The sequence below is a fragment of the Anneissia japonica genome, unplaced genomic scaffold (assembly GCF_011630105.1).
Source record: "Anneissia japonica isolate Jap-2015-1 unplaced genomic scaffold, ASM1163010v1 scaffold1165_len1893470_cov193, whole genome shotgun sequence".
Taxonomy (NCBI): domain Eukaryota; kingdom Metazoa; phylum Echinodermata; class Crinoidea; order Comatulida; family Comatulidae; genus Anneissia; species Anneissia japonica.
Window position 1 is genome coordinate 1,100,496 of NW_022709613.1, and position 15,121 is coordinate 1,115,616.

Sequence of the window (15,121 nt, forward strand, 5' to 3'; positions counted from 1 at the left end):
AAACTATTACTCATATAAATATAACAATATAATTCTATCAACTATTACTCATATAAATCATAATACATTTGCTGGTGCTGAAAAAAGATATCGAATTTATTAATAATTTTGAAATAGAATTCTTACATTGTATATTATATCAACAGTACATAAAATTTAATCAGTAAAACAACTGCATTAAAACGATCGTAGGATAAAGACCAAATACGTACTTGGTAAGAAACGCAGTTTAAAGTTTCAAGGCAGAATTCACTACAAACTAGTTATTGTTGATGTCACGCTAATGAAAATGAACTGAGAGGATAAGAGATGGATTTGAGACAAATGGACAGTAATTGAGAGAGGAGTTGAACGAACGGTCAAAGAACAACAAATTCAACTCTCAGAGAAAGAAAGTGAACAGTGAATGTAATATATACTAGGTTTACATTTCAAATCAATACCTGTTAAACACACATCCTCGGCAGAACACTGTAGATTCATTTTATCCATATGTCCATCCGACTAATTTATCTACCTGTCCATCCAAACTACTTGCAATCAAGTTTGAGTTTCATTTTGAAATACGGCTTAGCAAAATCATAGTGTACAGGAGCAGCCAATATTATGCTCAAGCTCATGAAAGGACCAACGACACATAGGCCTAAGTACAGGCAATGCCGTAGCCAGGATTTTCAAACAGTGCGCGGGACAATATCAGGGGACCCACTTTACGTGTAAATTAAAACAATGTGGACCATTTTACGCAAAAATATGAAAAATCTGGACCCATTTACTTAAATTTTACCCATTTTAAGCTAAATATGGGAAATGTAGACCAATTTTCAAAAAGTTGACACATTTTATGCATGAAATTACATAGTTTGGACCCATTTAAAAAAAATGTAGACCCACTATTTGTGGACCCATTAGAAAAACTGTGTGGGACTGTCCCAATAGCTGGCTACGGCATTGAGTTCAGGTGAATACCTTAACGCGATTTTGTGGTAATTATAGGAGGGAAGTATTTTTATTATTTGTATTCATTATTTGCTTAGGGCCAACTCAAAAAAAAAAAAATTCTATAAATCAACAAATCAATCAATCAATAAATAAATCACTCACTCGCTCACTCACTCACTAGCTCATTCAAGATTTCTTTCTTCAAGATTAAATCAAATTCACTTTATATTCTTCTAATTTATAGTTAAAGTATAGTATATAAGGCTGGCACCTGGCTACTAAGCATGATCCCAAGTACGAACAAATCCCAATGAGAAATATAAATAAATAAATACAAAAAAATTAAATAGGTTCTAACATAAAGTTAAACAATATAAAGTTTAATAAAGAATAAAATAAAATATAATTAAAAAACCAAGAAGTATAGTAGCAAATAATTACTAGTAATACAATTAATATTATCATAATCAGTTTTCATCAGTTTGATCACGACCAAATCAATTAATACTAATCCAAAAGAAAGCGAAAATGTTATTACATCGAATACTGATGGTCGCTACAACGAAACTAACAGCTCTATGAAATGCTATTCGCTCCAGAAATACCGTATGAAATGAAATTCCGATAAAAAGTGACTAAAATTAGAAATAAATAATTAAATCTAATTTCAGATAACCGACAACGCTATGAAAAGAAACTACTCGTCATTCACAGACAGATTTAATGATTACAAGAAAATCGTGAACCCAACTTTCCCATCTGTGTAACACAATCAATTTTGTCGTTCCATATCGCCAACAATTAGAGAGAAAATCTACAGCATGTTCACAGTTAATCAAAGTACGATATGACGCGATACGGCTGGTCCACACACACATACACACTGATTGACTACCACGTGATCACCAGTAGCGCTCCCAGCTTTCGCACAGTTGTCTATATATTTTTAATTTCTTGCTTGACTGATGAAAACTCATCAATTCTTAAGGTTAACGCCATGATTGTCATCGTTAACTCCTAGAATTCTGCATCAGGGATTTGTCTCAATAATTGACTTATTTTTGTCTCATACTCAAATGTATATTACGAAGAAATGAATTTTTGTGCAGATGAAACCTTAAGTAATGTTATTTATATTACGATATTATGATTACTATGTATCTACATTTTGATGTTGATCTACAAGATGTTGTAATATCTCCGCACACGAAAGTTTGCGTTGACAGATAATTGGCAAATTCCTTAACACTACGTATTGTACGACGTCTTATTGAGGGCGCTTCTAAATCATTTTTGTAACAAACGATACTTTCGTTTCATTAATCGAGGTACTGTAATCACAATATGCAATTTAAATATACCTGCTGTAGCATAAGATTCAACGAATTATCAATGAAAACAAAATTAAGAAACATACTTATATAATTTTCCGTAATAGTATCTCTAGGTTTTCTTCAAACCCACATTCAAACAGCCTTAAATGTAGCAGCCTAATCAACAACACGGTTTGGCGACTGAAGTCCGTTATTGCAGACGATTGGCTGAAATATTAACACATCTTTTAAGAGAGGCACCTATATCTGAGACAAGATTTGGCGCCCTAAGCCAACCCTACTGAGACACGTCACAACGTCGATATCCGTACATGCTCGCTCGAAATAATTGCCATAGTAATCAAATATTTATAACAACGTGTTAAATAACATATACGAGTTACTTTCTAATATATCTTCACAATATTGCCTCGTTTGCTGCTCATTAAAACCGGCTTTCCATTGTTATACGAGCCTCAATATGTAATGGGCCTCCATGTTCCATGTCGAATTCAATATCGAGTCGAGCGATTTCAATTTCATCGGATCAAATAATCTGATTGTTTATCAATGAACATCATCAGCGGTGTACAGTTTGTTAATTAGATTGAGGGAAAGTCTTTGTGTTACCATACCGATTAAAATTATGTAATTATTGTAGACACAAACATGGGGTAACATGTACTAATTTGTCAATATGTGACTATGATTGGCACGCGAACGTAAATCAAACTTGGTTTCAAATAAGGCAGTTTCAGGCATCCTCGACATCAAACGCAACACTGAATAGGCCTTATGAATAAAAAAACATCGGCCAACAGGCCCCTACATTTGTATCACCCGTTCACTACCAAGCAGTATCACACCGTTATCTCCAAACATTTAACAATAGTCTGGTTCACTTTTATATGGAAGTGTGATATATGCCTACATCAAGTTGGTTAAATTATTGGATCAAGAATTCTATTGTACAACCATGCTTATCTGTGATACTGGGGACACTTTAAAATATATAGGCCTATATAAAGGGCATGAATAGATGTGTAGGCCTACAATCATGAGATCTAGACCTATATTGTTCATACACGGACTAATATATAGTCTCATGTACGGTATATATTTAGGTCTATATACATGTATATACGAAACATTATGGTTAATATTTATTAATATGCCGCAATTTACCTAAATTCGACAATATCCGTACTGTTTTACATAGATATTTATTACCATATTCTTTTTTATGTCAATTATTGATTTTTATGTCAAGCGTTGACAAAGACTACAAGAGTAGTCGAAATATTCGTTGCAATAAATTTTAGTGTTTCTAAAGTCAAATGTTTACGTATCTGATTCATCTGCTACACAGTATTATTTATTTATTATTCACACACACATACACACATATAGGCCTATATATATACATATATATATATATATATATAGGCCTATATGTATATTTTTGAATATATAGTTCTACATAATGCTCATATACGCCTGCTATGTCATAAACTATTTAACGCATCACTGCCCACCAATATTCATTTAATTACGGTACTCGCTAAGTGAACCAAAACCAAGCCAATTTCAAGACATAATAAACAATTTATTAGATTGTATTTTGAATAATATATAAGAAATAATGAAACACTTCATCTTTATAATATGAATCGCATAGATGCTATGGGCAGAATGCCTAACAAGTAACTCGGTGGCCGATATTTTAGCTCCTGTCAACTACTGTATATATAAGATAGAAAACGCACGTTAAGTGTAAGGTTTGTTGATATTTCTCGAACATACGGTACTGATACGCCAAAAATATAGACGAAAACCTCAACAAATTATTTTTCATTTAAAAGAAATTCGTAAGTTATTAATTTTCAGTGGCCTACAGACCAAAAAAAAAAAAAAAAATCCCGTTTTCACCGATTTACAGATGTTTTGCTGGAAAAATCATTACGGTACTGTCAGAAATTAAAGGGTAGACCAATGAAAACACAAGAATGGTATTAATATTTAAACATCCTTTTGGTGAGGAAATTTTCACTTGTCCTCATTTTTTAAAGTTTTACGTTCATATTTGATAGTATACAATACCTTAAAGATCTGCTAAAAGAAAATCCAATATTCATTTGATAATAATGAAAAAACAAAACTAAATTGCAATGGGAAGACAGCATAAAAACAATTAAGTTTTTCCAGATTGTTGTACGTCGAACTACTTGTTTGCTCGCCAAAATAAAGGTCTATGAGGAATAAGAAACTCTTGTTCTATTTTAAAGCTAATAAATTACTTAAATAAACAAAGGAATACAAGTATTGAATTTTATTTTTAAGAGTACTAGTTGAACCCAGACAGTGTAAATATACTGAGTAATACAAATATTGCGTTTTATTGTTTATTAGCTCATGTGGAAAAGCGTTTGGTGCACACAGCGGTAGAGCCTCGGACTCACCACCTTGTGTTCAGGGGTTCGAGCCTCGCTGTGTAGTCACTTGGGCAATGCACTTTATCCATGGAGGAATTAGTTTAGTTTGTCTCCCTATACCTTGGAGTATAAATTGGTACAGGCATATGCTGGGAAGGGAAACAGACTCCATGTGAGGAGGACTGGCGATCCCCCTCATATCATTGCTCAGTCTGGCCCCCCCTACGCTCCAGAGCCGGATGTTGTGTGAGGTACGTGCGTTGGAGAGAAGTGGGAGGTACCAGTATGCATGTAGAAGCTTTAACGGTTGGATTTGGAAAGGGTCAAATTCTGTATGTAATTTCAATTGTTTATGTTTTTGTATTTGAATTTTGAATAAAAGAAAAACCATGAATGAAAATAAGTATCGAAACGGATTAGAGCATCTCCATAATAAAAAAAATAAACCATAATGTTCGGGTGGCTCATTACATTTATGACGAAGGTTTGTAAAGGAAATGCGTTGAACATAATTTAAGCACCTCGGTTCTGCAATGACCTTACCTAGCTGCTATAGGTTATTTACACACGATTTATAATCGTCATAAAAGAACTTTTTCTTCGTATTACAAAGAAGTTAACGCGACACGAAATTAATCACCTTGTAACAAAGAACTTGTCTTGGAAGCAAAAGTTAATATCTTGAGGCATTTGACGTGGAAAATACTGCTTTTGAGAATAGCGAAAACCGCATTGGATAAATATATCGATTTTTTTTTTATTCAACACGTTTAATTAAGTACAACAGGTATTAATTAGGAGCTATATTCTCTGAACCGCCAAAGTCGTAAAATTTTGTTCAAGTTTACAGAAGTGACATGCGTAAACGGTCAATATAATTTGCCAATCATTATTATAGAGTCTTAATACAGAGTATATCTTGAACTTAGTCAAGGAGAGCAGGTACATTCCCGCGGGCTACTGTAAATTAATGAAGTTTATTAAGTCTATAGCAATTTAGATCGTCAGTCCAGATAGACTAATTCCGGATTCAATTTAATCATGTACCGTAATAAATCTCATTAAACATAGGCCTAAAACAACCGGTTTGAATTACCTACTTTCTAACCACGGATTGCGTCTTCAGACAATGCTCACTGTTGGTAACAACAAACGCACGCGTGTATACACGTTCAGAACATTTTTTTTTGCAACATCAGTCCCGTCAAAATTTCAATTATTTTTGGTTAAGTGGCTCGTATACAGCAGGCCAACGACAACAGGTGAGGTCATTACATTACGATAACTGAACGTTGTAACAAGCAAGCTCTCTATAGCTACGTGATGTCAAAATTCGAGCACCGCAATGTACAATAACATACTGATCTCTCCGTATTCGATTGGCGGAAATACAGTGTGTAATCACTTGTACACAGTTACGTGCTCGAATCAGGTACATTAAACGCACGAAAGCGTGAACCACTTCAAACGCCATTTCATGCAAACCTAAATGAAACGCTGCTGCTGTGGGACGCATCCTAACACCTAGTCATCCAATTAGGAACGAAAAATACGTACCCATACCGCTGAGTGCACTAAGCCTGTATCACGATGCGTGATACGTGAAATCAATTTTAAATCATACCTCGATGTACATGAGGTACACAAATACAGCTCCATTAATTGATAACACTACCATAATTTGTATTGTTCTGCGTGCGATAATGCTTCAGAGATCCGAGACAAATGAGCAATTAGTTGTAAAATATGTGGTCCTAGGATTACGTACAAATGCTACGGGCTTATTGAGTAGGCATATGGCCGGAGTAATGTCACTATATATAGCTCTAAAGCACTAGCAAGTAGCGGTAACTCGTTATAAGTAGAATATTGTAATCATACAGGGCCGGCTACATGCACATTTCACAACCGTATGTTGGTTGATCACCGTTGGAGTCGAGTATGCACCATGGATACAAAGTAGACCTCTTTGATATAAAACTAGTATAGATAAACATTTTTGTTACCTACACTAATAACACGACACCATTCAATATATATGTATATGTATATATATATATATATATGTATATACAATGTATAAATGAAGCCTATAGTAGCCTTTCCTGTTAATGAACGCAATATTACCGTACGGTATAAATTCTCTGTACCAAGATTCTTTTAAACCGTGATCCTTTAAAATAGAATTCATTTTACAGCAAGTGGTGGTTAATTATGGAGTGTCCAACCCAATTCCATGCTTAGGATTGCACTTAAATGTTTGCAGTAATACCAGCACTATAGCATCTTAATCGTTGCAATACATTAGCTCCTTGCATTCGCGTCAATTTAGCCACATACGCTTCAAAAAGCGTCTGAGTAACGTAAACATTATGTTCACTATCACACAACCTAATTGACGACTGTGAATGTGTTGGTAGTATTGTGAACGATGATGCCTAAATAATAATGTCACCGGCACTCTAATTAGGAGCTAGTGGTAAATGTTGAGCTGGGTTGATTTGATAAGATGATAACAGTAGGATGACAAGATGCCCATAAACGACGCAGTGTTCGCCGTGTAGGCCCACATCCATTAAAATTGTATATATAATTAGCACGAGTCGTAGAAAGAGCTTACGAATGCAATATAAGTGACGATGCTTAGTTCACACTACCGTATGATGACGTGATATCAAAAAGCTTCCAATGTTATTTATGAAATGAATTAACTAAGTGCACTAATAGCTTGCAACTGTAGAAAGGGATTATAAAATGTAAATATCACTTGAATGACGACGCATGGTTCACGCTGTGATGACGCGACAGCCACTACATCAGAACGCACTCAACTAGCTTAAGAAGTTATTTATGAAATGAATTTAACTAGTGCGCTAATGGTTTGCAATCGTAGAAAGAGATTACAAATGCAAACCTACAGAACAACATCATTTCAAATCATAGCCATCATTACAACTACTCATCCCGATCCATTAACTTAAAAGTTTATCTGGGTACATATTTCCTCGGGAAGCTTATATTACTCTGATCGTCAATATCATATTTCCGTTGGGCTTGATACGTAAAGTAAATTATAACATGAACAGAATATGAGTAGGTGATGGACACACACACACACATATATCTGTCTCTTATACACATCTAGATGTGTATAAGAGACAGCTATAGCTACGTGATACTTTACGCATGAATAATGGAAACGAAATTACTTTGGCCAGTTCATCTTGTGATATTTTTACTATCTCGCTAGTCCTACCTCGAGGTGGCTCGAACTTAAACTTACAATCATATTTCCACCATTATTCGTCAAGGACCAATGACATCAATCTTGAACCCATCCATCAATTACTTACATAAACACAATGTTCACCTTTCGACATAGCAAATTTAACTACCATCTGCCACCACTCTCTACTGTGGATCTATTATTAAGGATGTAGGTCTACATAACACCCTATATTAAGGGTGTAATTCGTTGAATTGGGCATGTTCACAGTAAAATCGTATAGCACTTGAATATTCATGAAGTTAGAATGTTCATAAAACAACTACTGTTTAAACCATTTTGTTTCCACATTTACTCGGTGAATAATAATTGAATGACTTGTACGCGCCTGACCTATTTTTGCTCTCACACATCTTGTTTTATGTGTATTTTGCTTAACTAAATGGAATTGGACAAATATCTAAACTCGTTCATATTAGTCCTTGCCAACGGACATTCCAATTAATTACTCGAAACCAGGCGAAACAAAGTGAACATGCGATGTTCGATGTTCTCCGTAAGTGGTTTTTGTCGAGATGCTCTTAGCGAAATGATCAAAATAACCCTTAATGTAAGGGATTTGCAAAATACTACTGGCCTTCGACTTAACGCGTTTTTTATACCATCCACCTTCCATCTACATTAAAATTGAATTCTGATTTATGACGTGACTGAGTACGGACGCAATCCATTCACAGAGATCGCCACTCAACACGCATTTCAGTAACATTAATACAATTACATTTACAGGTACTTAAAGCGGCTCTATCACGACTTCTTGTTATAATTTTTGATTGGCTCACAATTAAAGTATTGATACGGTGACTCTATGAAGAGCTCTTCAATCGATATGCACTTCAATGTAGCGCGTTAGTTTCATTAGACACTAAACGCGCGTTCACAGTATTGCACGCGCGCGTTTAACGACACGTCACATGAGAGAAGCGCTGGCCTGGCCCCCTTTAAGGAACAATTCTGTATCAATATATTTATATTATTATTATTATTATTATTATTATTATTATTATTATTATTATTATTATTATTATTGTTATTATTATTATTATTATTATTATTATTATTATTATTATTCTAAGTCTGTATCAATACATTATTATTATCATTATTATTATTAGGGATTATTATTATTATTATTATTATTATTATTATTATTATTATTATTATTGTATTAAAAAATTACTCTAGTCTCGTACCTATCGAACTCTTTCTAACCTTATCCACTATTGCTTTCAAACGCTCAGTATTCTGATGATAACTAGAATTATCATTGCAGCGAAACTTCGCATTCGATTGCTTTTAGAATACATCAATTAACGTGATAACCGTAATTATTCAAAAAATGAAAACTACACATTATCAGAATACACGACAGACATGCAGCCATAATAATTTAAACGTCACTGAATAAAAATAAGAAATACACGATGTTGTTTATTCAGGTAGGGTCTATCGCATTCTTGTCTGCCAATAGTTGCCCTAGACATTTAAAAATCGACAAATTGTTAGGAATCTCCTCTATCACTAACGTAAGCCTATGTCTTCTCTATGCTTTTTAGTCGTCGTTCACAACATGGGAATGTGTTAATGGGTGTGCAGTAGAACTGCCATACTTGGATTGCTTTGAGCGCAGACTATTATCGTATTTATCAAGAGTGACCTTATTGGCCGCCACTTATAGACTGGCATAAAACACATCAAAATTAGACAGATTGCAAACAAATACTCTCGATATCGGTACGTCTTCTTGAAGCCAATTACGTACCGTATAATCTGCTGTGATGCCTTATCTGTCTAGGTATATGCTTTAAAACACAATCATTTTACTCTATCCTATGGTATGTAAAAATGGCGTTCATCATCAATAACGTCATCCAGTGGTAATTTGCGTTTAAAACGACATAATTGCGTTTAACGATAATCACAGAGTTTAACGCGTCGTGTATATAATTTCGTGTTTAGTAATTACTTTCATTGTCTTTTAAAAACATTACAGTAGTTTCCAAATGAAACGTTAATAGCATATGACACCACTGGCCATGAGCATGTGCAGCGCGAAACCGAAGGTTTTAATGGTTTTAATCGGGACGCGTTGGTAATGAATGTCCATAGATTATACAACACTCTCACTTTTGCTAATTTGTGGCTCTAAATTACACCGTCAGATTGAGTTATCGCCATTGCGCTAATGACAAAATCTACAGAAGATACGCATTAACAAGGCGCGCGATGTACTCATTCGATCATCGGTGTGATGGCGTCTTAAAACGTCTAATACGCAAAGGGGATCAGATTTCGTCGGCTATTATTCGTCGTTGTGCAATTAGTTGATCTTGTTTGTATGGGTAGCGTGAAGTATTAAAGAAACTGGCTGAAAGCGTGTATTGTGTGTGGTTAGATTACGTACTACTCTACTCTAATGAAAGTAGATGTTGAAATGAGCAAACCGTTGCAATTCAATAAAAAAAAAACTTGAGCATGATGACAGCTAGCAGAATAACGTATTCGGTTAATAACTCGATGCGCGGGCGTAAGCATGCTGTTAAGGAGGTTACCCTAGATATCACAGCAGACGACAATATGATTGTGAGGGGTCGTTTAGATCAATTCTGAAAGGTGTTACAGAGCGAAGACACCGTGCTCTTCGAAATAGTGTCATAACGATGTAGCAGTTCGGTAATCATGTATGGAGAATCAGGGGTTTCGCGAAAAGAACGACATATCTAGAATGACGAATTGACATTACGTTGATAAGAGTGGTTGAATCGGTGCACGGAAGCGGCTGAATATGTCAACACAGTAATTATATTATGTGTTAAGATAGAATTAAATACACACGATGTCATTCAGAAAGCACATTGAGAAATTAATATCATGCTGAGGTGTGAACGCAAGATATGGGAATGAGCTTGATGTGAACGCGAGTGATTGATGATTGTACAGTGTGACTGGAATAACGTTACAAGTGCCAACACTATACAAAGCGAATAGACATTTGTATAAACGAGTGAAAATATTTCACAATTTGAAAGAAAAGCGAACGAAAGTACAGAATTATGAAGACTAAAAACACAAAAATGAAATAGAAAGAATACCAGAGAGTGAGACAGGTGTTTCATTTTTATACTAAAGAAATGTAGGTCTATTATAGTTTATACCTTTATTACTCTTCAAATTTGCAGATTAAATCCAAGCCCACACAAATTCGTATACTAAAATATTCAAATAACAGTTGCTTGCTGCAGGCAAACACAAAGAGCATGATGGTATGGTACCTTAGACAGTCAAATACACACAATTTCATTACTTAAGTTCTGGATGGAGATAGTACCTATATGACCCAAGCGTTCAATCCAATAGCAGCTGGCGACGGACAAATGGACTGAATTGACTTTATTTGATGAGAAATACACCCCCGGATACCCCTTGAAACTCTTACTTTCATGGGTCCTTATAATAATGTGGCGACTTGGCAGTGCACTGGAGACAATAGCTCACACTTTTCCATGGGTCATGTTGGACACGGGACCAACGGGTCCCAAAAGTCTCCTCCGAAAGACGGTGCGCTTTTTTCATGCTTGCATTCCAATCTAATTGAAACACAAGCCGAGCAGCAGATGGAATTGAACATGGTGACTAAGGTTATTTAAATATTTCCACGATTCAGCGCCCGCACATTGGCACCACTATTTAGCCAGAACGATGCTGTTCTCATAACGGAATATAGAGGATAGAGACAAAATCAGAGAGACATGGGTGCTTATGTATGGAACTCTATGGGATGGAGTGTATGCCTAGGAGATAGACAAATTAATGAACAAAAAGCGATGGTTGAAAAAAAAAATTAGAAGCGAGTGATGCAAAGGACAAATCAAAACCTATTTAATTAAATGGATGATGTCGGAAGCCTTTGGGAAAGACACTAATGGATGTCGGACGATTGAAATGGGAATGTTGTGGACAATTAATAGACGTTCCATATAGCATTTCAATTGCAAGATAATAGGCCTATACCGATAGCCTATATAGAGAGGGAGGAGAACCAGCGAAACATTATATTGTTGAAGAAAAAAAAAACAAATCAGGAATAAAGAACAATGAAGCTAAGAAGAATAAACAATAATGAACAGTTAACATGAATGAATGGAAACTGGCAGAAGACGATAGCCGGAGTGTCGAATACCCTACCGTAAGAGAACGTGGAATTGGAGAGGAAAGAAAGAACAGAGAAGAAGTAACATGGATGAATGTTACGAATGATGGCGCCAGTGGGGCGAGTTCCCCCCTCCCCAGTTCGTCGGGAAGAACAAAATATATATATATGTATTTTCTACATTTACATATTAGTAGACTCTATACAAAATCGATTAAATACGTCTTTGAAACCCCTAAATTGTCATATTTTTCGGGGCTTCGCCCCATAAATCACTTTCGGAATACTTTGAGCGACGCCCGACGACGTCCACTTTGCTCTTGTCGGGGTTTTCGCCTCGCCCCTCTCCCTGTCGGGGACCTTGGCTTCCTCGTAGGGCAAATCCGCCTGATGATGACAGGGTCGCCAAATATTTCAATAATAGTCATTCTGTAGGCCTACTGGAAAAATATCTACACACGGTACATAATTTAAATACTTATTGTTCTGATGATACTAATAAATAGTATCCAATTTAATAAATACTCTAGATCGCACTGTATGCTAACACGATCGAATTCTTGGCATACAAATTAATTGCTTTTCGTATCGGTTCAATTTCTGACTTTAATTTAGGGTTAATTTCTGAGAGCAGTAATTGATGATTGATTTTGTATAAGAGACTAATTGCGTTTGCTTTTCATAATGAATTCGATGAAGCTAAGCCATCACACAGCATGGTTGAGTGTAGCATCTGTTGATATCGGCTAAAACCCACCGAACCGCAACGATGTACAGCACAACTGATACAGAATTACGGTAAATAATTTTTAAAATGATATTGTAAGCGATATTAAAACACGGTTGATTCATTTGTAAATACAGTATAGCACTGCTGGTCTTTTTCGTCCTTGGATTAATTGTTCATAGACTGTAAAACCTTTATTAATATAATAACGTAAAGAAAAATCGAATACCTATAGATATTTATTTGGCCGTTCTGCTGTTTATTAGTCGTAAGGCATCAATATTGTGTAACGCAGCTGACTTTGTGTGGCCCTCTCGCAAATTATTGCGTGAATACGCCCGAGGGAAACGAGTTATATTAAAATATTACAATCCTATTTACAATAAATCATTTTAGCTGGAAAGGTATATTAATACTATACACACGTGTTCGGATTTTCCGAATTTGTAATGCGAGTCTGTACGATAACAGACTTAGCGCGCTTTATGTTACAGGAACAAATAGTGTTTAATGTTAGTTAATTGCAAATTAAATCAAATCGTACATTAATTATTTCAACTAGGCAGAGTTTAATTATAGGTTTATGTGCGATTTCATTGAGTGAACTAGGTTGCGACATCAGCAGCATATGTATCATTACTGTTACTATCATCCTTATCTGCATCATCGATATCAAGAGGAAGAAAAAAAAATCCCTTCAATTTAAATAGTGAGCAGTATTTTGATGTTACAGAATTGTCTTTCATTAGATGAATAAGAAATAAGAATAATACAATTTGTCGCACATTTTTCCTCACCTTATTTCCCGCCCGAACGCCTTTCGACATGTTGGCCATATTGGTCGATTTGTACAGTTTGCTGTGGTCACTCTCACATACTGGACTCCCGTTCACCATTGTATATCGGTCACCAGGATTCAGGGGTATATGGCAAGTACTACATATAAAACATTTTACGTGGTACGCCTTGCTCTGCGCGCGCATCACTAACTCATTGGCGGGAATTTGTTGACAGCAAGCGGCACAAGCTCCACTGTTTCCGAACAGCCTAGAAAAAAAAAATAAACCTAAGTAAGCTTTCAATCCATCATCATTTGTCCAATGTAATAAACCTATTTAACAATTAGGCCAGTGCCATTGCATAACACAAATAATGGAGTAGAAATAACATGTGAGCCAAACTGAAATGTTTACCTTACTATACTAGAAATTCATAAACCATGGATTGAAAAAAATATTTGCATCATAAAGATCGAGAGAGAGAACATAACATCAACAAAACATTAAAGACAGGGCTACGAACTAAAGACAGGCGGCTTGTGGCGCGGTCCATACAACCAGACCAATGTGAATAACACCAGGGTGGGTTCGCGTTGAAGAAATTGGCAGATTGTAAATTAAAGTTACAGGCATTACTGTTTCTTTTTCTAGTTTAACAGTATAGTAAGTACTGTGATAGGCACTCTATACAATCAATAGACTAACTGATACGCCTCATCATCTAAAACGTTTGAAACGACAAGATCTTTAGTCCTACTTGCTTTTCGTAATGATAAGCCTACAGTGTACGCCTTGGCCTAATTGGCATTAAGTACCTGATCTAATCCATAATAACTATTAAATTAATTATAAAGAAATCAATGAAAAACATGATTCATTCTTAATTACATTTATGCTGCCTGTAGCGCCTTGCTCAAAAAGATGGTTCAATGTTATTAAGGAATATCGTTCACGTTTTATTTATTCTGGTTGTTAGGCTTCACATGATTTACTTCCTGGTATTTCCGGAGGTCTACACTATTATATTATACTATAAATATATACCGTACTACTTTAAAAACATAACATTGCTTGTTGGTATGGCACTCGTTTAATAATAATACCGACATATGTACCATGGGAATTCAGTAATTTGTATAATAATGATTCAATTCGCTAAGCAACATATTATTCATCTCATTAACTAATTGGATAATCATTAATGCTTAATTAGGCTGTAATATTGGTACGATGCTTTGCCGATACGACAAGGGCTAGGCTCGCTAGAAACAATCAATCGCATTTGATCAGGACAAGCCGACATTGCGTCAAAGGTCTAATACCTTCAACCGGTCTCTCCGGACGTATAGAGCCGAAATGAGAAACATGGGGCCTAGTTAAATACATAGATATATGAGAAAACGTGTTGACGGAGAAGCTAATTGTAGTTCGAATTCATCATCTGATGTTGTACCTCCTTACCAAAAATGATCCATGGATAAGGCCGACGCCA

The 15,121-nt window shown here is 35.5% G+C and overlaps 1 protein-coding gene across 2 annotated transcripts in view; it reads right to left on the reverse strand.

Annotated features, from left to right (window-relative positions):
- LOC117106850 (LIM domain transcription factor LMO4-like) overlaps positions 1–15,121 on the reverse strand; it is a 43,153-nt gene that overhangs the window by 5,033 nt on the left and 22,999 nt on the right. For both annotated transcript variants that reach the window (XM_033248326.1, XM_033248327.1), the window contains exon 3: positions 13,648–13,897. In XM_033248326.1, the coding sequence (XP_033104217.1) occupies positions 13,648–13,897 (250 nt within the window). The remainder of the gene's footprint in view (positions 1–13,647; positions 13,898–15,121) is intronic.